Here is a 27,628-nt window from a genome sequence, read left to right as displayed (position 1 = left end):
CCCTGGCCTTGGTGTCTCTAATCTCAGAGGTGGGGTGGGACAATAATAATAATAATAATGGTAGTTGTTAAGTGCTTACTTCGTGCCAGGCACTGTACTAAGGGCTGGGGTGGAGACAATGCGTTGAACACAGTCCCTGTCTCACGTGGGGCTCACAGTCTCAACCCCCATTTTACAGGTGAGGTAACCGAGGCCCAGAGAAGTTAAATGATTTATCCAAGGTCACACAGCAGACAAGGGGTGGAGGCGGGATTTGAATCTAGGTCCTTCTTACTCCCAGGCCCTGGGTGGGAGTGGAGGCTGCGAGAGAAAGGTCCCAGAGTGGAGCCGGGTCAGCTCTGGGGTGTTATGGGGTGGTCTAAACCGGCCAAGGGAAGGGACAGGTCAGAAGGACTGGGTGTCGGGGGTGGGCTCCTCAGTCCGGCTCATCCCCGCTCCCCAAAACTGGCCTTTTGGCCTTCTAGACTGTGAGCCCGCTGTTGGGTAGGGACTGTCTCTATGTGTTGCCGACTTGTACTTCCCAAGCGTTTAGTACAGTGCTCTGCACACAGTAAGTGCTCAATAAATACGATTGATTGATTGATTTTGGAGTAGGGGGGACGCTCAGAAACAGAGGTGGGAGAGAGATAGACCCAAAGAGAGAGAGAGAGAGAGAGAGACTCACCCAGAGGAGAGAGAGAGAGACATCCCCTTATCCCCATTTAATAGCAGAGAGGGAGGAGCGGGGAGGGGAAATGGGATTCCCGTCAGACGATCTTCTGTCCAGCAACGGCAGCCGGGCGGACGATTATAAATAGCCGGGGAGGTGGCAAGTTCTCCACGCCCTGCCGTCCCTCCCCTCACCCACCCGGACCAGGACTCCCCCTACTCCCCATTTTCTTCTTTCTCTCTCTGCCCTTCGAGGAGAGATTGAGGGGAGCCCATCTCCGGCTCCTCTCTGCCGGTTCCATAGCGGTCCGCCTGTGGTTATTCATAGTATTCAATCGTATTTATTGAGCGCTTACTGAGTGCAGAGCACTGTACTAAGCGCTTGCTAATTAAAATGAACTAGTGGGGAACCCCTGCGACTCGGTTCCGTCCCTGTGCCCCAGGCAGCAGCTTCTGGGTCTCACCCTCCTCGCCCCCGGCCCCGGCGCGCACACACTGTGCTGTTGGCTGTGCCCAAATCAACAGCAGTTGCCCGCGCAGCCGGGGCTTTGTGTCCCAGAGAAGCCCCGGGAGAGGCGATCCTCCCCTTCTCGGCCCCGGTCCCACCGGGATCCACCTGCCACCCGGCCGGGGCCGGGGCTGGGCGGGGCCGGGGGCGGGCCCGGCCCCGGGGGCGGCTCTCTTTTGGGGGGGCGGGGGTCCCTGCGGCCGGACCCGGAGGAGAAGCAGAAGGGAGAGCGGCGGCACGGGGGAGAGAGGGAGACACTGAGTGACAGAGGGACTGAGAGAGACGCCTCCGGAGACAGGAGGTCAGCGACGGAGGGACGAAGAGACAGAGAAAAGGAGAGACGGACGCTCGGACACAGAGAGCCTCGGCCGGAGAGCGAGACTCCGCAGAGACCGAAGATCGGGGGGCTTCGCGGACCATGGCCTGGGTGCGGGGGTCTCCCCTGCTCCGGGCATTCCTCTGTGCTCTGCTGCTCCCCGGGGTGGGCGCCTTCAATTTGGACGTGGGGGCGGCGCTGCGCAAAGACGGGGACCCCGACACCCTCTTCGGCTTCTCCGTGGCCCTTCACCAGCAGCTGAGACCCCGGCCCCAAAGCTGGTGAGTGACCGGCGGGAACTTCCCGGGTCGAGCCTTCCCGCCGGCTGCGTGAGCCCCCTGCCCGCCCCCTGCTCCCCCAACCACTCAGGGTCCCCGCTGGTGCTGCCCCGGGCCGCGGAGTTGTCGCCCCCCGGGGATGAGAAAACCGAAGGCTGTCAGGGCCGCTGCAGCGGGGCGGGAGGACGCAGGGGAGATGATCGTCCCAGGCCTAAAGTGGGGTCGGGGGTCGGGGGTTTTGGGGGGGGGGAGTCGGATAGGCTGCGATCCAAACCGGACTCCGGAGAGCGGGGGCGGGCAGGACGGCGCCGGATGCCCCGTGGGAGTGGGCGAAGGGCCCCCAGAGAGGGTCAGGAGGAGGAACAGTTAGTCTGTTAATCGTATTTATTGAGCGCTTACTCTGTGCAGAGCATTGTACTAACCGCTTGGGAGAGTGCAATAGAGCAACATAACAGACACATTCCCTGCCCACAACGAGCTTACAGTCTAGAGGAGGAGCCCAGACGACTTCCTCCACCCCCCGTCCCCCGACTCCCAGGAGAAAAACCGACCCCTCACGCAACACAGACTTCCTACCTCCCTGAATTTCCCATGGACCCAAGAAGAGGGAGTGTGTGTGTGTGTGTGTGTGTGTGTGTGTGTGTGTGTGTGTGTGTGTGTGTGTGTGTGTGATTTATGTCTATCTAGGGGTGGGGGAGAGGTGGGGCACTCGGGTATCTCCCGCTACCCGTTCCCGCCGAGGACCCAGACTTAGAATCCAGCACCCGGGGCCTAGCCTCGCTGACTGCCAGCCCCACTTCCAGACTCGGTGGTTTAGGGGAGGGGGCTCGTGGATGAGACATTATCGGCTTTAGTTAACCCTTTCCTCTGTACCCACATTCCCCTGAGTCCGGGGCTCTGACCTGGGGGTGTCGGGTGGAGCGGGACACACAAGGATGTGGGAGTATCTATGGACACTCGCTTGGCTCTAGGCTCTTGTGTGTCCCTCGGGTCGTCTCACAACATCTCCTCCCTCGACTTAGACCCTCCCAGGGGAAGGGGCTTTTCCACCCCCAGACCCATTAAGAATCCATTATAGGGATCAGTGTGCCTCCCCCGAGATCCCCCAGGCCCTCTTTCATCCCTCCCCTAGATGACAATCAAGTGCGCCCCCCCCCCAACCTGGGGACCTGGGGGGCGAAGAGCAGGGATGGCTGAGAGCGTCCTCTCCGATTCCCCCATTCGGGTGCGGGGGCCGGGGAGTGGTCGTTCCTTCGCGGAGCCCCCAGCCCCAGACTGGCTGCGTCCGGGGCCCATTTTAGGACATAGTGTTCTCGGAGCGAATTCCGGGTTATTTTTACCTCCCTCACGGCTCCCTGCGACCCCTCCCTTTGCCCCACATCCTTCCTTCGCTGGGGGTGTGGGTAAGGTGGAGAGTCCGGAGGACCCATGCCCCGGGTGTCGCTGGGCTGGTGAAAGGTCATCCCAGCCAGCACCCTGCCTCCAGACCGAATGCTCTCTACCCCACAGAAGAGAGGTAGCGGTAAAATCGGGATGGATAATGGGGTGGTGGTTGGGAGTCTCCCCTGAGCTGCTTCATCACTCAGTCTGGCCCTCTTCTCTCACGATCTGTCCCCTAAGGAGTCCAAACAGCTGTGTCCCAAGCCCCTCCTTCCTTCAGTGGCCTTCTCCTCTCCCCAGGCCCCGGGAGACCCCTTGTCCTTCCCACTGTCCACCGAAATCCCCTTCCCACTCTTTCTATGGTATTTGTTAAGCTCTTACTAGATGTCGGGCACCGTACTACTATTACTAATAATGATGGTATTTGTTAAGCGTGTACTATGTGCAAAGCACCTTTCTAAGCGCTGGGGAGGTTACAAGGTGATCAGGTTGTCCCACGGGGGGGCTCACAGTTTTAATCCCCATTTTACAGATGAGGTAACTGAGGCACAGAGAAGTTAAGTGACTTGCCCAAAGTCACACAGCTGACAGCTGGTGGAGCTGGGAGTTGAACCCATGACCTCTGACTCCAAAGCCCGTGCTCTTTCCACTGAGCCATGGTAGATGCAAGCTAATAATAATAATAATTGTGGTATTTGTTAAGCGCTTACTCTATGCCAGGCACTGTACTAAGCGCTGGGGTGGATACAAGAGAATCTGGTTGGAGATTTGGGGCTCACGGTCTGAATCCCCATTTTACATGTGAGGTCACTGAGGCATAAAGAAGTGAAGTGACTTGTCCAGGGTCACACAGCACACAAATGGGGAGCCGGGATTAGAACCCAGGTCCTTCTGACTCCCAGTCCCGTGCTCTATTCACTAGGCAACACTGCTCCTTCACCCTCAAGCCCCACGGACTCCGGCCCTTTCCCCTTGGGAGGCTCCAGAGAGCGAGGTCCCCTGTCCTCTGCCCCCTGCTCAGCAGGGATGTCCGAGTGGCAGAGAGAGGAGCCGGACCGCTGGGGTGGGGTGTGTGTGTGTGTGTGTGTGTGTGTGTGTGTGTGTGTGTGTGTGTGTGTGTGTGTGTGTGTGTGTGTGGTGTGTGTTCAGGACAGGCCCCGCAAGGTCCCCCACCCCCACCCCCACCGCCGGGCTGGCCGCTGAGAACATTTTTTTGCATTTCTTGGCAGTGACCATGGCTTCTGTCAGAGTCCGGGGGAGGGGCGGGGGGCCGGGAGCCAGGGAGAGGAGAATGGGGGTTCTGGGAAAGAATCATCCTCCACTCTCCCCCTCTCCCCTCTCCCCCCACCCCCAACTCCGTCCGGCGAGAGCGCGGGGGCGGAGGCGGGAAATGCCCTGGGTGAGCGGGAGAGGCAGGGCTGTCAACTTGGGGTTGTGTCAAGGGGGGTGCATATACGTTTTTTTTGATGGCATTTATTAAGCGCTTACTATGTGCAAAGCACTGTTCTAAGCGCTGGGGAGGTTACAAGGTGATCAGGTTGTCCCACGGGGGGCTCACAGTCCTAATCCCCATTTTACAGATGAGGTAACTCAGGCCCAGAGAAGTGAAGTGACTTGCCCAAGGTCACACAGCTGACAATTGGCGGAGTCGGGGTTTGAACCCATGACCTCTGACTCCAAAGCCCGGGCTCTGTGTGTGTGTTAGTACGTACATGCATATAAGTGTGGGTGTCCGGGCACACATTTGTGCGTGTGTATAGGTCCATGAATTTGTGTCGCTATCTCTGCAAACGTCTTCCCGCTGGCTCTCCTCCCCGACCCTCCGGCAGTGACCATCTGCCACCCTGTCCCTGAGGGGGCGACAACCCCAGTCCGGCCTCGGGCCCTTTTCGGACGTGGGTACTAACCATCGGTGGTCCAGCCGGGCCCCGGTCAATGCCCTTCGCTGCAGGGGGGAATACCCCGCGCGCGAGGGTGGGGATATGTGTGCGAGTTCGCGTGTGTGTGTGAGATAGAGAAACTGGCACGAGGCTGGAGGCCGGAGGGGGAATGGCTAATGGCATGGCTCATTGATGACTTCCTAGAGATGGCACGGTGCCCTCCCCTGCCACCCCTTCTCCCAACTGCCGCCCTGAGCCACACGCTGGGCTCCAGCCCAGCTCCTTTCACGATCCTCGCCATCATCATCAGGAACCAGAGGAAGCGCCCCCATCTTCCCCCCGGCAATGGGCACCGGGGGGGTGGAGGTGATACCCTGCCGGTGATACCCTGCCCCCGTCCTGGGTGACTTTGGGCAAGTCACTTCACTTCTCTATGCCTCAGTTCCCTCATCTGTAAAATGGGGATTAAGACTGTGAAGCCCCACGTGGGACAACCTGATCACCTTGTTAGCTCTCCAGCGCTTAGAACAGTGCTTTGCACATAGTAAGCGCTTAATAAATGCTATTATTATTATTATTATACATTGCTAGGCGGGCATCCCCCTCTGGTCCTCACCTCCCCACGACCCCTCTCCTCTTCTGCACCCGAGCCCGCCCGCTGCCGGCGGCTCTGTCCCGGGGGGATCCGGTCTTCCTCTTTCCCAGCCCGAGCCCCCTCCCCTCTCTCCCCCCCTTGGGGCAAGTCTTGGCCGGAGCCGTGGAAAAGTGGCCGGCGGCCGAAGGCGGGAGACGGGGGAGAGGGGGGCGGGACCGGGGCTGGGAGCGGTAAGGGAGCGGGCGGGGGGAGGCGGAAGAGAAGGGGAAGGGGTTGGGAATGGGAGAACAGAGGGAGGAGGGGGAGGGACAGGGATTTCCCCTCTTGTGAAGCTTGTGTCCCTCAGCCGGCCCTTTTGTACCCTTCCAGTCGGCTCTCTCCCTGCCCTCCTTCCCTAGCCCCCCCGTCTAAAACCCCCTTTTTTTGGGGGGGGGGGTTGTGATATGCCCTTCATGTCGGGGCAGGGAGAGAGCGCTTGGCTGCTCTTCCTGCCCCCTCCCTGACGGTGCCAGCTGCGGGCACCTGTTTCCCGCCCACCACATTCCCGCGTCTGGGAAGGGGTGGCCCAGGGGGCCGGCAGGAGCGGTCTGGTTCGAGGCTGTGGTCGGGTGGGGGGCTGGGGGTGTCTTCCCACCCAGAGAGAGATCCCGTGCGTCCGTGAGGACCCGCGGCCTGTCTGGGCCTGTGCGCCCGGACGCAGCCAGGGTTCCCACGGTCACGGGCTCAGCCGGTGGGTCCGTATGAGAGACCCCTGACGGCGGGGGTCAGCGGGCTTAGACTCGGCCCGGGGTGGAGGGTCCGGCTGTCCCCAAGGGGCCTCTCTGACCCCCCGCCCCGCCCCGCCCCGCAGGTTGTTGGTGGGGGCGCCTCGGGCCCTGGCACTGCCCGGGCAGGCGGCAAACCGCACCGGGGGCCTCTACGCCTGCCCGCTGACCTCCGCCATGGAGGACTGCTACCGCGTGGACATCGACCAGGGAGGTAGGAAGGGGCCGCCGCGGGCGGGTGGACAGGAATCCCGGCCGGAACCGGAGCCTCCAGGCCCGGCCGGGAGAGACCCGGGAACATGGGGAAAACCCAGGAAGGCACTGGTCTCCAGGGCGTGCGCTCGAACCCACAGCGGGGGAACTTGGGCGTACGTGCCCATTTTCGAACCCGTCGGGGAAGGACTGGCCTCATGCCATCGAGGCCTGGACCCTCACGTCTTTGGGGCAGGGGTCCGGGGCGGGAAGTGGGTTGGCCAGGTCCCGGCGGAGCGTGGAACAGACACCGGTGGGGAAGTCATCCCGATCCTGACTTCCATCCCCACCTCCAGCTGACGTGCAGAGGGAGAGTAAGGAGAATCAGTGGTTGGGCGTCACAGTGAGAAGCCAAGGGCCCGGCGGCAAGATCGTGGTGAGTGGGCGTGGGGGTCGCACCACGAGGCTGGTTGGGTGCCCGTGGTCGGGAGTTGGCATGGGCTGTTGGAAAGAGCTTGGGACTGGGAGTCGAAAGACCCACGATCTAGCCCCGTTGGGCAGTACCCTGCTGGGTGACCTTGTGCCTCTTCTGTAAAAGGCGAAGAGGATCTGCACTCTCCCTTTCTTGGACTGTGTGCTCGGAGAGGGGCATCGCTCGGTACACAGTCCGTAGGAGCCGAGAAAATAATAAGCGCTTAACCTTCCCGCCCCCAGTCATCACCATTATTATTAATAATAATGATAATAATAATAATGGTATTTGTTAAGCGTTTACTATGTGCCAAGCACATCATTATAATAAGCGCTTAACAAATACCAACATTATTATCTTCTAGACTGTGAGCCCATTGTTGGGTAGGGACCATCTCTGTTGCCGATTTGTACTTCCCAAGCGCTTAGTACAGTGCTCTGCGCACAGCAAGCGCTCAATAAACACGATTGAACGAATGAACGCTGGGGGGGATACCAGGTTATCAGGTTGTTCCGGGTGGGGCTCACAGTCTTCATCCCCACTTTACAGATGAGGTAACTGAGGCCCCGAGGAATGAAGTGACTTGCCCAAAGTCACACAGCTGACGAGTGGTGGAGCGGGGATTAGAACCCACCACCTCTGACTCCCGTGCTCTTTCCACTAAGCCACGCTGCTCTCTCCGTCTTATTATAAGACGTGGGGTCGCGGGTGTGGGAGGGTGTTGGGCTTGGGGGGAGAGGGGGCGTCCCCCCTCAGCCTGCCATTCCCGTCCCCCCCCCCAACCCAGACGTGCGCTCACCTCTACGAGGCGCGGCAGCGGGTGGCGCAGCCTCTGGAGACGAGGGACGTGATCGGCCGCTGCTTCGTGCTGAGCGACGATCTGCAGGTGCGGGACGAACTGGACGGAGGCGACTGGCGCTTCTGCGAGGGGCGACCCCAGGGCCACGACCAGTTCGGCTTCTGCCAGCAGGGGGCGGCAGCGGCCTTCTCCCCCGACCGCCACTACCTGCTCTTCGGAGCCCCGGGCACTTACAACTGGAAGGGTGAGCGCTCCTGGGATGGGGGGCGAAGGGGAGGGACCCGGACCCCTGGCTCTCCAGCCCCCCAATTACCTGTCCTCGCAGCTCCCTCGCTGGGGCACCTCCCACCCCCATCCCCAAGCCCCGCCTCATTCACCCATTCACTCAATCGTACTGTGTGCAGAGCACTGGACTAGGCGCCTGGGAAGTCCAAGTCGGCAACGTATAGAGACGGTCCCTACCCAACAACGGGCTCACAGTCTAGAAGGGGGAAAAATGATGGTATTTGTTAAGCTCCTATTATGTGCCAAACACTGTTCTAAGCGCTGGGGAGATACAAGGTGATCAGGTTGTCCCACATGGGGCTCACAGTCTTAATCCCCATTTTACAGATGAGGCCACTGAGGCACAGAGAAGTTAAGTTGTTGCCAACCTGTACTTCCCAAGCGCTTAGTACAGTGCTCTGCACACAGTAAGCGCTCAATAAATATGATTGAAAAAAAAAAAGAAAAAAAAAGTGACTCGCCCGAAGTCACACAGCTGACAGGTGGTGGAGTCAGGATTAGAACCCACGACCTCTGACTCCCAAGCCTGCTCTCTTTCCACTAAGCCACGCTGTAATAGCCTCCCCATCCTATAGCACCTCTAAGGCCCCCCACCAGGTGTCCATGGTCACAAACACGCCAGTCCGAGCAGCATGTACAGCCCATGCTCAGGCCCGCTAGAACACGCCAGAAAGTCAATCGTATATATTGAGCGCTTCCTCTGTGGAGTACTGTCCTAAGCGCTTGGGGGAGTCCGGTATAACAATAGAGCAAACACATTCCCTGCCCACAACAAGCGTTTAGAAGGGGGAAACAGACGTTAATATATATAAATTACAGATATGCGCATGGACATGATAATACATGCCAGCACAACAGCACATGCTCAGACATGATAATACATGGCAGAACGTGATTACTCATACCCAGCACCACAACATGTACGTGGACATGATAATACCTGCCAGACTAGGATAACACATCTCAGACATGATAATACATGGCTGAACACATAAAGCACGGGCTTTGGAGTCAGAGGTCATGGGTTCAAATCCCGGCTCTGCCACTTGTCAGCTGTGTGGCTTTGGGCAAGTCACTTCACTTCTCTGGGCCTCATTTACCTCATCTGTAAAATGGGGATTAAGACTGTGAGCCCCCCGGGGAACAACCTGATCACCTTGTAATCTCCCCAGCACTTAGAACAGTGCTTTGCACATAGTAAGCGCTTAATAAATGCCATTATTATTATTATTATATGATAGCACATGCTCAGGCATGGTAACACATGCCAGAACACGATAGCACGTCAGCACCACAACATCTAAGCGAAAGTGATAATACCTTTTCATTCATTCATTCAATCGCATTTACTGAGTGCTTACTGTGTGCAGAACACTGTACTAAGAGCTTGGGAAGTACAAGCTGGCAACATATAGAGACGGTCCCTACCCAACAGCGGGCTCACAGTCTAGAAGGGGGAGACAGACAACAAAACAAAGCATATTAACAAAATAAAATCAGTAGAATAAATATGTACAAATAAAATAAATAGAGTAATAAATACGTACAAACATATATACATATATACAGGTGCTGTGGGGAGGGGAAGGAAGTAAGGCGGGGGGATGGGGAGGGGGAGGAGGGGGAGAGGAAAGAGGGGGCTCAGTCTGGGAAGGCCTCCTGGAGGAGGTGAGCTCTCAGTAGGGCCAGAATGCCATACCTGCCAGAATGCAGCACCACAGAGATACTGTGATATCATAACACAGACCCTAGCGCTCATAGCCCATGCACAAACCCTCCAGCATATGGTCGCACACCCTGGCCCATGTCAGCAGAAACCCAAGTCCCCACGCCGGACACGCCGGCGCACCCGAATTCACCCCCTTCCCCATCCCACGACGCCAGCCCCGGCCCAGATGGCTTTTCCGCCGTTCCTCCTCCTCGCGCGCTGGGCCCACCGGATCCCGGCCGGTGAGTTTGGGGAGCTTACCCGGCTGGTTCCGTGGCACTCACGGCCCTGTCCCTCCAGGCACGGCGCGGGCCGAGCTCTGTGATCAGGGCCCCCTGGACCTGGCCCGGTTGGATGACGGGCCCTACGAGGCCGGGGGCGAGAAGGAGCAAGACCCCCGCCTCATCCCCGTCCCCGCCAACAGCTATCTGGGTAGGGGCCAGTCCGGGGCCCCTCCGACCTCCGCTCACCCTCTGCCCTCTCTCTCCTCTCCCGGGCGGCTTCTGGCCGGCGACATCTGATTTTCATTCCCCTGTCTCCGATTCTCTGCCTCCCTGAATCCATCTTTCCCCGCGTCTCTGCTCCCCTTTCCCCGTGTCTCCTCATCTCTCTCATTCGATCTCCCTCTGCTTTCCCTGTCTCTGTGACTGTGTCTGGGCCTCCGCTTCCCTCTGTCAATCCATTTTGATCTCACTCTGTCTCCGTCTCTCTCTGTCTGTGCGCCTCCCCCGGCCCTCCCCGCCCCTCGGCGCCCACCCCGCAGGGCTGCTATTTGTGACGAGCGTTGATAGCTCAGACCCCGACCAGCTGGTGTATAAATCCCTGGATCCGGCCGCCGGAGATCTGGCCCTCAATAGCTACCTAGGTTTGTAAGCGCCCGACGAGCCCGGCCTCAGCCTCCCTCCTCCCCGCCCCCCGCACGCGCCTCTCTTCCCCCCCGCCCCAGCCCCCGCACGCTCCCCTCCGCATCCGCGCTGCCTGGCCTGTGGAGATCTCTTCCGGGGAGATCAGGGTTGGGGGATGAGGTGGGGTCTTAATAATGGTGATGGTATTTGTTAAGCGCTTACTATGTGCCAAGCACTGGGGTAGATACAAGGTAATCAGGCTGTCCCACACGGGGCTCACAGTCTTAATCCCCATTTTGCAGATGAGGTAACTGAGGCACAGAGAAGTTGAGTGACTTGCCCAAGGTCACACAGCAGACAAATGGCAAAGTACAAATGGCAAAGTAGGGTTAGATCTCACGTCCTCTGGCTCCCAAGCCCATGCTCTTGCCACTAGGCCACGCTGATTCTCTGAAACAGCTCCTCTGCTTCTCTGACTTCGAGAAGAGGGAGTCCTGGACGAGCTCTGGGGCGGGGGGCGGGGAGAAGGCTGGGGGAAGGGGAGCTGAGCCTGGGGCTGGCCCGGGGATGCATGAGGTGTCCCCCTCCTCCACAGATGAGCTGTTTCACTCATTCATTCATTCACTCATTCAATCGTACTTATTGAGCGCTTACCGTGTGCCGAACACTGTACTAAGCGCTTGCGAAAGTACAACCGCTGCTCTGCCTGCTAGCCCCGACCCCGCGCTTCTCTCTGCTCTCCCCTCGGTTGCCACCCGCCCAGCTCCCCCTGCTCCTCACCCCCGAGGCTGCTCCCCTGGCCCCCCACCCCTCCACCTCCCGGGCTGGGCTGGGCAGTAGGAGGCGACGAGCCCCGGGACGAGGGCCGAAGCCCGAGTTCAAACCCCGGGCGACTGTGGAGACCCCGGGCCTGGTCAGGAGCCCCCCGCCCTGACCGTCCCCTAACCCGTGCCCTTTGTCCTTTTGAGTGTGAACTTCGCTTTCCGACCTCTCGCCTCTCGCGCTTCCCTGGCATCGGGGGGATCGGTGGAGGCGGGGACGGGTGGGAGGGCGCTGGGACTCCGAGACTCCTGATTTGGTGAGGGCTGGGGGTCTGGGGGAGCTGGGCCCGGAGGTCGGGGTTGGGGGGGACCCTAGGAGGGAGATGGGGAGGGGGTCGAAGCTGGGGAGGGCACGCTGGGGGCCGGGGTCCCCTGCCTCCCAGACTCCAGCTCCCCCTCCTCCACGCTGCCCCCCTGATGCCCCACACCAGGCTTCTCCATCGACGCCGGGAGGGGCCTGACGCGGCTGGAGGAGCTGAGCTTCGTGGCCGGCGCCCCCCGGGCCAACCACACTGGGGCGGTGGTCATTCTCCGCCGAGACAGCGCCAGCCGCCTGGTGCCCGAGGCCGTACTGGCCGGAGAGCGGCTCACGTCCGGCTTCGGTTACGCCCTGGCCGTGCTGGACCTCAACGGCGACGGGTAAGGGCGGCTCCGCGGCCGTTGGGGGCGGGGAGGGGGCAGCGGGCCCTCCGGTCTCCCGTCCCAGCTCCCCTCCCCCAGTCAGAACCCCCTGCTTTCTTTCCGTGTCTCGGTGGAAAGAGCCCGGGCTTTGGAGTCAGAGGTCATGGGTTCAAATCCCGGCTCCGCCAATTGTCAGCTGTGTGACTTTGGGCAAGTCACTTCACTTCTCTGGGCCTCAGTGACCTCATCTGTAAAATGGGGATGAAGACTGTGAGCCCCCCGTGGGACAACCTGATCACCTCGTAACCTCCCCAGCGCTTAGAACAGTGCTTTGCACATAGTAAGCGCTTAATAAATGCCATTATTATTATTATTATTATTTTAGTATTTGTTAAGCGCTTACTGTGGGCCAGACACTGTATTAAGCGCTGGGGAGGATACAAGCAAATCAGTTTGGACCCAATCCCTGTCCCACATGGGGCTCACAGTCTCAGTCCCCATTTTACGAGTGAGGGAACTGAGGCCCAGATAAGTCAAGTGACCTGCCCAAGGTCACACTGCAGACAAATGGCGGAGCCGGGATCAGAACCCGTCACCGTCTGACTCCCCGGACCGTGCTCTATCCACTAACCCGTGCTATCCCAGCTCTGCCACCTGTCAGCTGTGTGACTTTGGGCAAGCCACTTCACTTCTCTGTGCCTCAGTTACCCCATCTGTAAAACGGGGATTAAGACTGTGAGCCCCTCGAGGGACAACCTGATCACCTTGCATCGCCCCCAGCGCTCAGAACAGTGCTTCGCACATAGTAAGCGCTTAACAAATACCACCGTTACTATTATTATTATTATTACTTCTCCCCCATATTAGAATCTCCCAGTACACTGAGCTCTCCTTCCCCCCCCCTCCCCGCACTGTATCTGAAGCCCTGGACTCTTTCCCCTCCTCGGGGGCTCTCTCCCCGCTCTCTCGCCCAGAGCCCGTCCCCCGAGACCCCCGTGCCCCGGGACCCGTAGACGGAAGGGCCTGCGCAGGGGAGTGGGTGGGTAGGTTCTGGACATCCCGTCACCCCGCTTCTTCTCCGCAGCTGGACCGACCTGGTGGTGGGGGCTCCCCACTTCTTCGAGCGCCAAGAGGAGCTGGGCGGGGCGGTGTACGTCTACCTGAACGCGGGGGGGCCGCTGGGCCGGGGTCTCCCCGCTCCGTCTCAACGGTTCCGTCGGCTCCATGTTCGGCGTCAGCGTGGCCGCCCTGGGGGACGTTAACCTGGACGGATTTCCAGGTGAGGGCCGAGCCGGGGGCATCCGCGGGGGGAAACGAGGAGAGGCTGAGCTGACCAAGGCCCATCTCCCATCCCCTCCTCTTTCTCCTAGATATCGCCGTCGGAGCCCCCTTCGACGGAGCCGGGAAAGTCTTTATCTACCACGGGAGCAGCCTGGGGGTCGTCACCAAACCGGCACAGGTGAGGGGAGAAGCGGCGTGGCCTAATGGTTAGAGCATGGGGCTGGGAGTCAGAAGGACCTGGGTTCTAATCCCGGGTCCGCCACTTGTCTGCTGTAAGGCCCTGGGCAAGTCACTTCACTTCTTCCCCTTCTAAACTGTGAGCCCGCTGTTGGGTAGGGACTGTCTCTATGTGTTGCCGACTTGTACTTCCCAAGCGCTTAGTACGGTGCTCTGCACACAGTAAGCGCTCAATAAATACGATTGATTGATTGATTGATTCTCTGTGCCTCAGTTACCTCACCTGCAAAATGGAGATAAGAGTGTGAGCCCCATGTGGGAAAGGGACTGTGTCCAACCTGATTAACTTGTATCATCCCCAGCGCTTTGAATAGTGCTTGGCACATAGCAAACGCCTAACAAGTACCATAATTATTATTATATATATCTATCGTGGCATTTGTTAAGCGCTTACTGTGTGCCAAACACTGTTCTAAGCGCTTTCATTGATATAATGATAAATAATCATAATAATAATTACAACACATACCATAAACAGAAAGAAAGGAAGGGGGTGGGACGAGTACAGTACGGACCGGAGTGGGAGCGGATAACTCGGAAAGGGGTCACGGGGCGGGTTGGTGGGGAGAAAGGGAGGAGGGGTTCGGGTGGGGGAGGGGGCCAAGGAGAGTGGGTCTGCGACCCCTGGGCCTCTCCTCCCCGTGCGCCCCCTTCTCCTGCCTCAGCCTCTGCCCTCCCCACCCCACCCTCCAGGTCCTGGAGGGCGAGGCTGTGGGCATCACGACCTTTGGCTACTCGCTGTCCGGAGGCCTGGACGTGGACGGGAATGACTATCCCGACCTCCTGGTGGGCTCGCTGGCCGACACGGTGGCGTTGTTCAGGTGGGGACCCAGGCTTCGGCCCCCGACCCTGCCTGCCATAGCTCCTGCCTCTGACTCAACCCCCATCCCCGACTCCAACCTCTCCGAAGTAGCGGCGCCGGCATTTACTGACGCCTAAGCTCTTGGGATTGTACAACAGTAGCACGAGGCCCACTCCCTGCCTCCGAGGAGCTTCCACTCTGCCACTTGTCTGCTGTGTGACCTTGGGCAGGTCACTTAACTTCTCTGTGTCTCAGTTGCCTCAACTATAAAATGGGGATTGAGCCTGTGAGCTCCATGTGGAACAGGGACTCTGTCCAACCGACTTGCTTGTATCCACCCCAGCGCTTAGTACAGTGCCTGGTACATAGTAAGTGCTTAACAGATACCACTATTATCATTATTATTATTAGTGGTATTATTATTACTATTATTATTCAACTCTAATGGCAGGACACCAGTTCCTTCCCACCCGATCCTCCTCTCTAGCGACCAGGAGTCCAAACCCCTACCTTGACCCCAGGACGTTTCCATGACCCCCAGGGCCCGGCCGGTGTTGCATGTCACCCACAACATCTCTCTCTCGCCTGCGGCCATCGACCTGGAGGTGCCAAGCTGCGCTGACGGGCACGGGGTCTGGTGAGGGGAGCCCACGCGGGGAAAGCCGGGAAGGGGGAGGGGAGGGATCCCGTTTGGGCGTCCCTGCCCCTGCCCCTTCCCAACCCCGAGCATTGGAGGAGGAGGGCGAGGGGCGAGGGAGAGGGTACGCACCCCACGGATCCGAGTCTCAAGGCGTTCTCCCTCCCTCTTTCCTCAGCGTGGATATAAGAGTCTGTTTCAGCTACGTGGCCGCCCCAGCCAGTTACAGTCCCCGCGTCGGTGAGGAAGTGTGTGTTGGGGGACTGGGGTGTTGGGCGAGGTAGGCGTAAGCGCTCAGTACAGTGCTGTGCGCATAGTAAGTGCTCAATAAATACGATTGAATGAAGAGCGGGAGCTCTGAGTTGGGGGAGGTCTGGGGACGCTGGCGGGCAGGGGACGAAGCTGGGACGTCGAGGAGGGCACGACGGCGGGGGCGCTCGGAGGAGGAGAGGGCCTGAGGCACCGGAGGGGGGAGGGACAGGGGGAGCTGAGAGAGGCAGGGGTTGAGGGAGGAGAGGGACTGGCACTCTGGGGGTCGGGGGAGGAGGGTGCTGGGGTCCCTCCCTCTCCCTGAGACCCTGTTCCCCGGTCCCCAGCCCTGGTTTTTCGCCTTGACGGGGACACGGAGCGGCGGAAGCGTGGCCAGGTCCCCCGCGTGGCCTTCCTGTCCCGCCAGGAGGAAGACCCCCGCCACCAGGCGACCGGGACCGTGTGGCTGCAGCACCAGCAGGACGGGGACTGCGGCGACGCCACCTTCCTGCTCCAGGTGAGAGCGCCTTCTCCCCCCGCCCCGGCCTCTTCTTGCCAGTCACAGGGATTTACAGAACTCTTACTGTGAGCAGAACACTGTACGAACTCTCCGCGTCTCCCCCCTGCCGCCTCCAGGAGAACGTCAAGGACAAGCTCCGGCCCATCGTGGTGACTATGACCTACGGCCTGAGGCCCGCCCGGCTGCGGCGGCAGGTCCCCGGCCAGACGCTGCCCCCGTTGACCCCCATCCTCAACGCCCACCAGCCCCACAGCCAGCGGGCAGAGGTGTGGGGCTCGGGGAGAAGGGGCAGGGCGGGAGCAACAGGGCCCGGAGCAGGGCCTCCTGAAACCTCTCGACTCTCCCACCCCCTCGTATCCCTTCCCCGGCCTCCCCCCAACCCCACCGCCCTCCAGGTGCACTTCTTAAAGCAGGGCTGCGGGGATGACAAGATCTGTCAGAGCAACCTGCAGCTCGTCCACGCCCGCTTCTGTGACCGCGTGGGCGACACGGAGTTCCAGCCTCTGCCCATGTGCGTCCTTCCCGACGGCCTTGCGGCCTTTCTTCTGTCCACCCACGCGTCCTTCTGCCCGCAGCCAGGGCAGGAACGGGGAGGGGAGGGCAGGCAAAGGAGTCTTGGGGTCAGCGTGGCCTCCCAGCGGGTGGGGAGAGGAAGTGAGCGTGACTCCAGGGAGAAGGCCAGGGGATGATGGGAAGGCCCTGGAGGGCTGGGGGCGCATAGGAAGGGGGAGGATCCCGGCGACCCCTGGAGAAGCAGTGAGGCTTAACGGAGAGAGAGCACTCTGACCTGAGTTCTAATCCTGGCTCTGCCAAATGCTTGCTGTGTGACCTTGGGCAAGTCACCTTACTTCTCTGTGCCTCAGTTCTCCCATTCTCCCTCCTACTTAGACTGTGAGCCCCATACGGAACAGAGACTGTGTCCAACCTAATTCACTTAAACCCCAGTGTTTACAGCAGTGCTTGACACACAGTAAGAAACTAACAAGTACCATTTTTTAGAAGAAGTACCTGGGTTCTAATCTGAGCTCCGCTAATTGTCTGCTGTGTGACCTTGGGCAAGTCACTTCACTTCTCTGTGCCTCAGTCGCTTCATCTGTAAAATGGGGATTAAGACTGTGAACCCCATGTGGGACATGGACTATGTCCAACCTGATTAGCTTGTATCTATCCCAGAGCTTAGTGCAGTGACTGGCACATAGTAAGCACTAAACAACTATCATGAAAAAATCGGGGAGGGGAGGGCCCAGAAAGCTCAGTCTCTGTGTCTGAGATCCTTCTTTCCTCTCCCCTCCCCGCTTCAGGGATGAGGAAGATGAGGGGACAGCCGTGTTTGCCATGAGCGGGCAGGCAGACTTGGCCCTGGAGATCACGGTCACCAACTTCCCGTCCGACCCCTCCCGGCCCCAGGCCGACGGCGATGCGGCCCACGAAGCCCAGCTCCTGGTCACCTTCCCCGACACTCTGCGCTACGCCGGCGTCCGCTCTGCCCCAGCATCTGCGGTGAGGGGACGGGGTCCGGCAGGGCCTGGACTCCGAGCATTTCGGTCCGCCCAGGGCTCTTGGTGGGGAGGGGAACCGCGGGAGTCCTGTGGGCAGGGGTGGGGGTGGGTTGGGGCTGAATGTCTCCCCTGCCCCTGCAGGAGAAGCCGCCGCTTTGCCTGTCTAATGAGAACGCCTCGCGGGTGGAGTGCGAACTGGGAAACCCCATGGGCCGTGGAGCTCAGGTTGACACTATCGCCGCCCCATCCTCAGTTTCCCAGACCCCACCCCCGCAAATCTCCAACCCCAGTCCTCCTCTATTTCCTCTCCACCGCCCCCACCGCCCCGGCCCACCGCTGCTCCCCCAGTCTCTCCCTTTTGGCCTCTGGGAGGGTGTGACCCCCCAACTCCTCCCTGTGACCTCTGCTCTCTGTCCCTGTCCTCCCCTCCAGGTCAGCTTCTACCTCGTCCTCAGCACGGGGGGCATCACCATCGAGACCACGATGCTGGAGGTGGAGCTGCTGCTGGCCACGTGAGCTCGCGGTGGTGGTAGCGGGGTGGTCGGGGGCCTGGCGTGAGAACGGTCGGGGCCCCAGAGAGGGGCGAGGGGAGGCAGGACGGACCACCAGGCGCCCAGCGCCGATGCTTGCCTCCTCCCCTTCCTTCTCTTCCTTTCCTTCAACCTTCCCCGCCGGCCCCCACTCAGGATCAGCGAGCAGGAGCTGCAGCCGGTCATTGCCCGCGCCCGCGTGGTCATCGAACTGCCGTTGTCCATCACGGGGTAAGTGCCCGGGGCTCCCGTTCAGCTGCCCTAGGCCACACCTCGTCAGCCGTGCCACCCCACCATGCCCCTCCAGACAGACCTCAGCTGCTCTGGATCTGCGCAGGACAGAGCTGTGGAGATGGGCAGAGGGAGGAGGAGACCCGGTCCCTGCCCTCGAGGAGCTGCCAGTGGGGTGGGAAAGACTGGACGCGCGCACACACACACACACACACACACACACACACACACGCACAATGAGCTGTGCCGTGGGGAAGGATTAATTGCCAGTCTGATGGGAGAGGCCTCTAGACTATAAACTCGATGAGGGCAGGGACTGTGTCAGTTATATTGTTACACTGTTCTCTCCCAAGCGCTTAGTACAGTGCTCTGCTCACAGTAAGCGTTCAATAAATATGATCGATTGAGAGGGAGACAGGACAGACAAGCATGTCTAGACAGACAAGGACCTGAAAGGGGCAGAGACAAAGGTCATGGTCATGGGATCAAATCCCTGCTCTGCCACTTGTCAGCTGTGTGACTTTGGGCAAGTCACTTAACTTCTCTGGGCCTCAGTGACCTCATCTGTAAAATGGGGATGAAGACTGTGAGCCCCCCGTGGGACAACCTGATCACCTTGTAATCTCCCCAGCGCTTAGAACAGTGCTTTGCACATAGTAAGCTCTTAATAAATGCCATTATTATTATTATTATTATTATTATTATCCAGATCCGGAGTTGTACAGACCCCTCCCCCTCGGCGCCCCTTATCGTTACTGCGACAGATATTGGTCGGGGGCATTAGCTGGAGAAGGCTTCCTGGGTGGCAAGTGGTTTGGGGAAGAGAAGGGGGGCAGACGGTCCAGACTGGAAGAAGTAATTTTGGTACTTGTTAAGCACTTAATATGTGCCAAGCACTGCTCTAAGCTCTGGGGTAGATGCAAGTTAATCAAGTCGGACACAGTCCCTGTCCCACCTGGGGCTCACACTCTTATCCCCATTTTACAGATGAGGTAACTGAGGCACAGAGAAATGAAGTGATTTTCCCAAGGTCACACAGCGGAAAGGTGGAGGGTCTGGGATTAGAACCCAAGTCCTTCTGACTCCCAGGCTCGTGCTCTATCCATTAAGCCATTCGGAGAGTCGGGATGCAGAATAGGAAATGGAAGGGTGGAGGAGAAGTCTGACTGAGGCAGAGACTGACGGTTGTGGGCAGGGGATGAGTTTATCGACTCCGTTATGTTGTACCCGCCCAAGGGCTCAGTACGGTGCTTTGCAAACAGTAAGCGCTCAATAAATATGATTGATTGATGCGGGGAAAGGGGTGGGAGATTTGGTTTTGTGGCGAGTGGCCCCCGGAAGCCCCGGAGGGCAGGAGAGACCCAGGGTCAGAGCACGTGGGTCAGTGCCAGCCACCCCGTGCCCTCCGTGCTCATCTGCTCTCCCTCCAGGGTGGCCATCCCTCAACAGCTGTTCTTCTCGGGCGAGGTCCGGGGTGAGAGCGCCATGCGGTCCGAGCGAGACGTGGGCAGTGCCGTCAAATATGAAGTCACAGTGAGTATGTGCTGGACGCTGCCCGGCTCCTCTGCCCTTGTTGGACAGCTCAGGAGAGAGGGGAATGACATCTCGGCTGGCATTGAGCACCGTGTTTCCCCCCTCCTACATTTTGGAGGCTCTTTTCTAACTTACATTCCTCATCTCATTGGTGTGCCTCAGGCACCGAACGTGTCCCTCTTGCCCCTGTTCCCCTTCTCTTCCAGTTTCGTTTTCTTCAGTTCACCCTTCTTTTTTTTGGTTTTCATTCATTCATTCAATCGTATTTATTGAGAATTTACTGTATGCAAAGCACTGTACTAAGCGCTTAGCACTGTACTAAGTTCTGTTTTTGTTTTTAATGATATTTTTAAGTGCTTACTATGGGTCAAGCCCCGTTAATCAGCTAATCAGGCCGGATACAGCCCATGGCCCACATGGTGCACACAGTCTATATGGGAAGGAGAACAGGTATTGGATCCCCGTTTTGCAGTTGCAGAAACTGAGGTACAGATAAATCTAGTGACTAGACCAAGGTCACAAGATTGTAAAAGTCCCTCTAGATTGTAAAAGTCCCTCTAGATTGTAAGCTCACTGTAGGCAGGGAATGTGTCTACCAATTCTGTTGTATCGTACTCTCCCGAGAGCTTAGTAGTGCACTGCACACAGTGAGCACTCAAAAAATGCCACTGATTGATTTATTGAAGTGGCGGATCTGGCATTAGAACCCAGTGAAACAGCGTGACCTAGAGAAAGAACAGGGGCCCGGGAGTCAGAAGACCTGGGTTCTAACTCATTCATTCATTCAATCGTATTTATTGAGCGTTTACTGTGTGTAGAGCATTGTCTTAAGCTCTTGGAAAGCACAATACATCAAATAAAGACAGCAATCAGTCGTAGCGGGGGAGGCAGACATCACTACAAGTAAACAGGTATCAATATAACTAATTCTGACTCCGCCACTTGTTCACTTGATCTTGGGCAAGTCACTGTGCCTCAGTTACCTCACATGTGAAATAGCTATTAGATTCTACTACAGGGAGCTCTATGTAGGACAGGGACTGTGTCCAACCTGATAAATAATAATAATAATAATGGCATTTACTGAACGCTTGCTATGTGCAAAGCACTGTTCTAAGCTCTGGGGAGGTTACACGGTGATCAGGTTGTCCCACGGGGGACTCACAGTTTTAATCCCCATTTTACAGATGAGGGAACTGAGGCCCAGAGAAGTTAAGTGACTTGCCCAAAGTCACACAGCAGACAATTGGCAGAGCGGGATAAACTTGTATCTACCCAAGCACATAGAACAGTGCCTGGCACACAGTAAGCGCTTAATAAATATTATTATTCTATTATTATCATTATCATGATTATCATTATTTCCTCTAACTCTTAGGCACATGCTTTATCCACTAGGCCACCCTGCTTCCTGTTCTTCTGCCCAACCCGCTCCGACCCGTGTCAGCCTAGGGACTCCTCCACACCAAGCTCTCCCGGGGCAACTTTCTTGTCACCAGACTCCCTGGGACACCCACGCCCTCTCCTGTGCCCGTAGGTCTCGAACCGCGGCCGCTCCCTGAACACGCTGGGCTCTGCCTTCGTCCACCTCCGCTGGCCGCACGAGATCGCCAACGGAAAGTGGCTGCTGTACCCGATGCGCGTGGAGCTGGAGGGCGGCGGCGGTGGCGGGGGACCCAGCCGGCGCGGAGACTGCGGCGTCCTCACCAACCCCCTCCGTCTGGTACGTCCCGGGCAGCGGTCACACCTCAAGGAGGGGCGGGATGACCCCGGCGGGCCTGTTCCTTTGGTGCTAACCTTCTCACACTGCCTCCATCTCCCCTGTCCCGCCGTCGAACCCTGGTCCACATCCTACCTCTGGCCTGGAACGTCCTCCCTCCTCAAATTCGCCAAACAATCACTCTTCCCCGCTTCAAAGCCCTACTGAAGGCTCACCTCCTCCAAGAGGCCTTCCCAGACTAAGCCCTGCTTTTCCTCAGTTCCCCTTCCCTTCTGCATCACCTTGACTCGCTCCCTTTGCTCTTCCCCCGTCTCCCCACCCCCAGCACTTATGTATATATGGATCGATCTATAATTCTATTTATTTATATTGATCCTGTTTACTTGTTTTGATGTCTGTCTCCCCATCTCTAGACTGTAAGCCCGGTGTGGGTAAGGATTGTCTCTATTGCCGAATTGTATTTCCCAAGCGCTTAGTACAGTGCTCTGCACACTGTAAAAACTCAATAAGTATGATTGATTGAAGGAATGAATGAATCTCTCCTACCCGCAGGAAGCGGATCGAGAGGAGCAGGGGCGGCGGCGGCGGAGGGAGCTGGGGCGGGCGGAGCTGGATCCGCAGCCGGCGCCCTCTGGGTCCAGGTGGCTCGTGGCGGCGGCGGAGAAGAAAAGGAACGTCACCCTGGTGAGGGCTCGGTGGGCCCGGCCCTGCTTTCCCTTCCCCCTTGGTGGGTACAGCGTCCCCTCCTCTTCTTGAGTGATGGGATGACCTGGTGGCCCTCCTCCTGGATCATCCTCCTTCCCGTCCCGTCCCTCCTCCTCCTTCTTCTCCTCCTTCTCCCTACCCTGATATAACACAGTCTCCCCGTGCCCCATGTGGGCCGGGCGTCCCCTTCTCCGTTTGATTGATTGATGGGGTGTCCCGGCTCCTCTCCTCCTGGACCCTTCCCCCTTCCCGTCCCGTGTGACACAGAGTTCCCTCCTCCTCCATGCCCCCCGCTATAACGCGGTCTTCCCCCGCCCTATGTGGGCCCGGGGTCCCCTCCTTCTCTTGATTGATTAGTTGACACGAAGTTCCCTTCTCCCCTTGTTATCATGCAGTCGCCCCCACCCTGTAGGCAAGGTGTCCTCTCCCCCTTCCTCCCCCCCACACCTCAGCGTGGGCTGAAGGCTCCTGGGTCCTCTGGATACACTTCAGCAGGAGAAGAGGGGGCTCAGGAGGCTCTGTCCTCCCACAGGACTGTGCCCTGGGCACGGCCAGCTGCATGGATATCCAGTGTCCTCTCTCTAGCTTCGATCGTGCTGCCGTGCTCCGCGTGTGGGGTCGCTTGTGGAACAGCACGTTCCTGGAGGTGCGCAGGGCACATGGGGGGACAAGGGGTTGGAACAGGGTGGGTACCTCCAGCAGGTCCCTGGTCCCTTTACTCCTGGGCTCCGGGCTCCTGTACCCTCACAACTCCAAGATGTTGTTGCCTCTACAGAGGAGCGGAGTTGGTCCATGGCTATCAGCGTGGCTTAGTGGAAAGAGCCAGGGCCTAGGAGCCAGAGGACCTGGGTTCTAATCTTGGCTCTTCAACTTGTCTGCTGTGTGATCTTGGACAAGTCACTGAACATTTCTGTGCCTCAGTTTCCTCAACTGAAAAATGGGGATGAAATACCTGTTCTCCCTCCTACTTAGTATGTAAGCCTGATGTGAGACAGGGACTGTCTCTAATCTGATTTTCTTGTCTCTTCCACCACACTTAGAACAATGCCTGACATATACTTAGCGCTATCATTATTATTATTATTGATAAATCTCCACTTTTACCTCTAGCTCAGTAGAGACTATGGATCTACCTGACCCTGTGCCTCCTTGGGGAGAATTCATTCGTTCATTCAAATGTATTTATTGAGTGCTTACTGTGAGCAGAGCACTGTACTAAGATCTTAGAACAGCGCTTTGCACATAGTAAGCGCTTAACAAATACCATCATCATCATCATCATCATCATCATCTTGGGAGAGTACAATACAACAATAAACAGACATATTCCCTTCACACAAGTTTACAGTCTGCGGGGTGGGGGTGTGGTGTGGAGACATTAATATAAATAAATAAATGACAGATATGGACATAAGTGCTGTGGGGCTGGAAGGAGGTGATGAATGAAGGGAGCAAGTCAAAGCGCCTCAGAAGGGAAAGGGAGAAGAGGAAAGAAGGGCGTAGATAGGGAAGGCATGGTTCGGTTCCATTCCTGGTTTCTAGGGAACGAAGTCATGGGACATGTGTGTGTATGTGTGTGTGTTGGGGGGGGTGATCCCTGTGGTCACAGGGTCTGCCCTCTCCGGACAGGAATACCCGGCAGTGAAATCGCTGGAGTTGGTGGTCCAGGCGAGCATCACCGTCAAATCCACGATCCGGAATCTGCGTCTCAAAGACGCCTCCACCCAGGTGACTGCCCGGTTGTGGCAGGGGGCCGGACTCAGGGGCCATATTAGGGGTTGGTCACCAGCCTCTATCTTGGCTCAACCCTATTCCCCCACCCCATCCCGAAATGCTTTCCTCCCAGATCCCAGTCACCATCTACCTGGACCCAGCGGCGGTGGTGGTCGGCGGTGTGCCCTGGTGGGTCATCCTGTTGGCCGTGCTGGCCGGGCTGCTGGTGCTGTCCCTGCTCGTCCTGGCCATGTGGAAGGTGAGGGCCGCTGGTGGGGCCAGGCTGCAGCCAGAAAGGAGCGAGATGGGGCTGGGCTGGAGCCAGAAGGGATTTAATCTGCTTTGTCTTTCCTTACGGTCCTCTTGGAGACAAAGAAGTTTTGTTGGGGGGCGGGTGTGTGTGTGTCTTTTTTTCACTTTCTTTTTTAAAAAATGGTATTTAGCGCTTACTGTGTGCCAGGCACTGCACTAAGCAGACACAAGGGGTAGACACAAGGGGGTAGGCACAAGGGAGGCAAGGCCATGCTGGACGAAGACTCTGAGCCTCTCTGGCCAAGCCCAGGGACCCAATCTCCGGAGAGGAGAGTGTGGTAAGGAAGGTCACCAATACGATGACACCCACGGGCAGATCCCCGAGGACACCCAGAGGCTCGCGGACACAAACGTCACCCACAAACAGACACACGCAGATGCCCACAGTCATACCCGTACATCCAGAGATAGAGACGCATGCACACACACGCACATCCACAGAGAGACAGGTACATCTACAGACCCACACTGCCCTCCACGGACATCCGGATCCCGGAATTCCCGACCGGAATCCCTCGTCCCTGGCTCGACCCCCCGACTTCATCTGCCTCAGCCTCCTCCCCTCCTCCCCCTCCCCCCAGTGCGGCTTCTTCCGCCGGACGGCCGGGGACGCGCAGCCCCCCACAAGCTACCACCGCGCCCGGCTGGCGATGCAGCCTTCGGCTGCCGAGGGCGGTGGCTCGGAGGCCTCGGGGTAACGGACGGGCACGCGCATGCACGCACGTGTGTGTGTGTGTGTGTGTGTGTGTTTGTATGGCGGGGAGGGTGAAGGGTTTCCGGCCACATTCCAAACTGGTGGGCATTGGTAAGTGTGGGAGGGGGCTCACGCAAGAGCCAGGTGGGATGGCGCCCGTGAGTTCAAGAGCACACAAACATACAAAGGTGTTACCAGGGCGAGGTGTAGCAGGGCAAGGTGTGCCAGTGCATCAGGGTGTCAGGGCCGGGTGTGTTGGGACCAGGTGCACGATTGTGTCAGTGTTAGGTGCGCCAGGGCCAGGTACCGGATTGTGCCCTGACTAGGTGAGCCACGACCAGATGTATGAATGTGTCAGGGGCGTGTGTGCCAGGGCTAAGGACATGAGTGTCCTTAGAGAAGCAGCGTGGCTCAGTGGAAACAGTGCGGGCTTGGGAGTCAGAGGTCATGAGTTCTAATCCCGGCTCTGCCACTTAACAGCTGTGTGACTTTGGGCAAGTCACTTCACTTCTTTGGGCCTTAATTACCTCATCTGGAAACTGGGGATTAAGACTGTGAGCCCCACGTGGGACAACCTGATTACCTCGTATCTCCCCCAGCGCTTAGAACTGTGCTTGGCACATAGTCAGCGCTTAACAAATATCAAAATTATTATTATTATGAGTGTGCCAGGGCCAGGTGTGTCAGGACTAGGTGCAGGGGGTACTAGGACCAAGTGCATGGGTGTGTCAGAACGATGTATACCGGGGCAGGTGTATCAGGGAAGGTGTGTAGTTGTGTCAGGGCCAGGTGTACAAAGGCTAAGTGCCAAGGGGCTGGTGAAGATATTCCAGGGCCAAGTGTGTACATCCATTCAGCCACACAGGACCGTAGGCAGGATGCGACTTTTGAATGCAAGGGCAGCGAAATGACTGTGCACGTGTAGGAGCATGTGCGTGCGCATCCCGGAGTGGAAAACGATGCGTGTGCACGTATGGTAGCATGTGCGAGGGACAAGGACCCGTGGGTGCATCCGCCTCTTCCCTCCGCTCCTGCCCACTTCCCAATCTGGAGGAAAACAGCTCCTCCTGGGATTCCGATTGTGGCCACCAATGGGCGAGGAGGCTCCACTTTTTGGCAACTGGAGACCTCTGAGGTCATTCCGGCTCGCCCCTGCCCCTGCGCTCCCGGTCCATATAGCGACGTCTCCCGCGCAGATAGACCTGGGGAAGACGCTTCCCCCTCCCTCTCCCACCCTCCGGTCCCTCGGAAGTCCCTTCTGCTGTCTCATCCGTTCCCCTCAACCTCTCCCCTCCTGAGGTGCCGGCTCCTTCCCTCTTTCTCCCTCTCCCCGCGGGGGTGGTGAGGCAGAAGGAAGAAGGGCAGCCTCTGCCCTCCGTGCCCCCGGGGCTCACTGGCCCTTCCCCGGCCACCCAGGTGGGGTTCTTCAAGCGGGCACGTCGCCGTCCAGAGGCCGTGGTGCCCCAGTACCACGCAGTGAAGATCCCCCGGGAGGACCGACAGTTGTTCAAGGAGGAGAAAACGGGCACGATCCAGCGGAAGGACTGGAGTACCAATTGGGGCGAGGGCACCGACGGGCACCTAGCCCCGGGCACCGCTTAGCCTCGCCCCAACCCCTGTCCAGCACTGAGATGGCTTTGGGGAGTCGGGGGAGGAGAAGCCCAGAGCCCCCTGGAGGGGCTCGGGTGGCCACGCCCCTTTATGAGCCAAGCCCCGCCCCTCCCTATTCCGATTGACTAGCTTGTTCTGCGAGGGGGGGGCAGGTTAGAGCATGGGTTTCCCCTCCCCCTCTTGGCCCTTCCCTTCCGGGTTCTTTTCCTTGGAAATATACTGTGTCCCATCACCCCTCCCCCGTGACCCTCCCAACTCTCACCGTCCCGTTCCCCTGTCCCGTGCCCGTTGCTGGCTTCAACCTGGCATGAAGCTGCCCAGCCCTGGGGGTGGGGCCGAGGGAATTTCTGAGTCCTCCCCTTCCCTCTTCAGCTCCCATTAATCCTTTGCCAATGGAATCCCTGTCCCTGGATCTTCCGGGGCTTCTGTCTCCCAGCAAAGTGCCTTATATCCCGGGCTCCCCCTCTTCCCTGCCCCCCAGGACCGTTCTCCGGGCAGGGTTCGGGGTTCTATTTATTAAAAGTGTTAATCCCCGCCGATGCGGTCCGGCTTCCTGTCCGTCTCTGCTTCCTCCCGATCCCAGTTCCCTGACATTGTGACAGGGTAGCTCACTCCTTTTGTTGCCCCGGCCCCGAAATCTAAGGGAAGTTCCAAACTCTGTCGCTCCCCATATTCAGTGCTTCTCACCTGGCCTGTCTAGGGACGCTGGGAAGAGGTTGCAAAACTATTATTACCATTATTATTATCTCTGAGGGTATGGGAAACTTTGAAGGTGGGGCGAGTGGTTGCTGCTGGCCTGCTTCCTGCAGGGTTCACCTGCAGCTGATTGGGTTGCCTTAATGTCGAGGTGAGGAGTTCACAACGACAGATTTCTCGGACTTTGTAGAAAAAGAGATATGAAAGTATATACACCCATGAAATATGTGAAATATGTGAAGAGATATGAAAGTATATAAAAGAGATATGAAAATATATAAAAGAGATATGAAAGTATATAGCAGGTCCCCCCTGCTTCACTCCTCATATCCTCCCGAGCGAGTGGGAAAGAGCCTGAATCCCCAGATGAGAAGACCCTATCCCTCAAAACCCCTGAGAGGAGAGAGCCAGGAGATCACCTCCCCGTGCCCCCCTCCCCGGCCCCCCGGTTCGTCCTCAAGGGGGTGGCACCGGTATATACAGTATATATCTATATACTATACCGAAGTGTAATAGCCAGAATCTGAAGTTTTCCTCAGTCTGGAG

General features: G+C 58.1%; 1 protein-coding gene across 1 annotated transcript; it reads left to right on the top strand.

The window, feature by feature from the left end:
* The first annotated feature begins 1,435 nt into the window (after positions 1–1,435).
* Positions 1,436–26,989, top strand: ITGA7 (integrin subunit alpha 7). Its single transcript, XM_038752970.1, is given in 27 exon segments — positions 1,436–1,753; positions 6,456–6,583; positions 6,918–6,997; positions 7,821–8,076; positions 10,126–10,257; positions 10,589–10,690; positions 11,923–12,130; positions 13,197–13,278; positions 13,280–13,391; positions 13,483–13,571; positions 14,324–14,451; positions 14,974–15,069; positions 15,248–15,309; positions 15,666–15,835; positions 15,955–16,104; positions 16,234–16,349; positions 17,140–17,338; positions 17,479–17,562; positions 17,770–17,849; positions 18,024–18,098; positions 19,529–19,631; positions 21,169–21,354; positions 21,904–22,035; positions 22,589–22,702; positions 23,686–23,784; positions 23,903–24,028; positions 26,192–26,989. Coding segments are annotated over 27 exon segments (3,474 nt in total). The 5' UTR covers positions 1,436–1,574; the 3' UTR covers positions 26,378–26,989.
* The last annotated feature ends 639 nt before the right edge of the window (positions 26,990–27,628 follow it).

The sequence above is a fragment of the Tachyglossus aculeatus genome, chromosome 10 (genome assembly GCF_015852505.1).
Source record: "Tachyglossus aculeatus isolate mTacAcu1 chromosome 10, mTacAcu1.pri, whole genome shotgun sequence".
Lineage (NCBI taxonomy): Eukaryota > Metazoa > Chordata > Mammalia > Monotremata > Tachyglossidae > Tachyglossus > Tachyglossus aculeatus.
The sequence above is the reverse complement of the archived record's forward strand: the minus strand, read 5'-3'. Positions and strand labels throughout refer to the sequence as shown.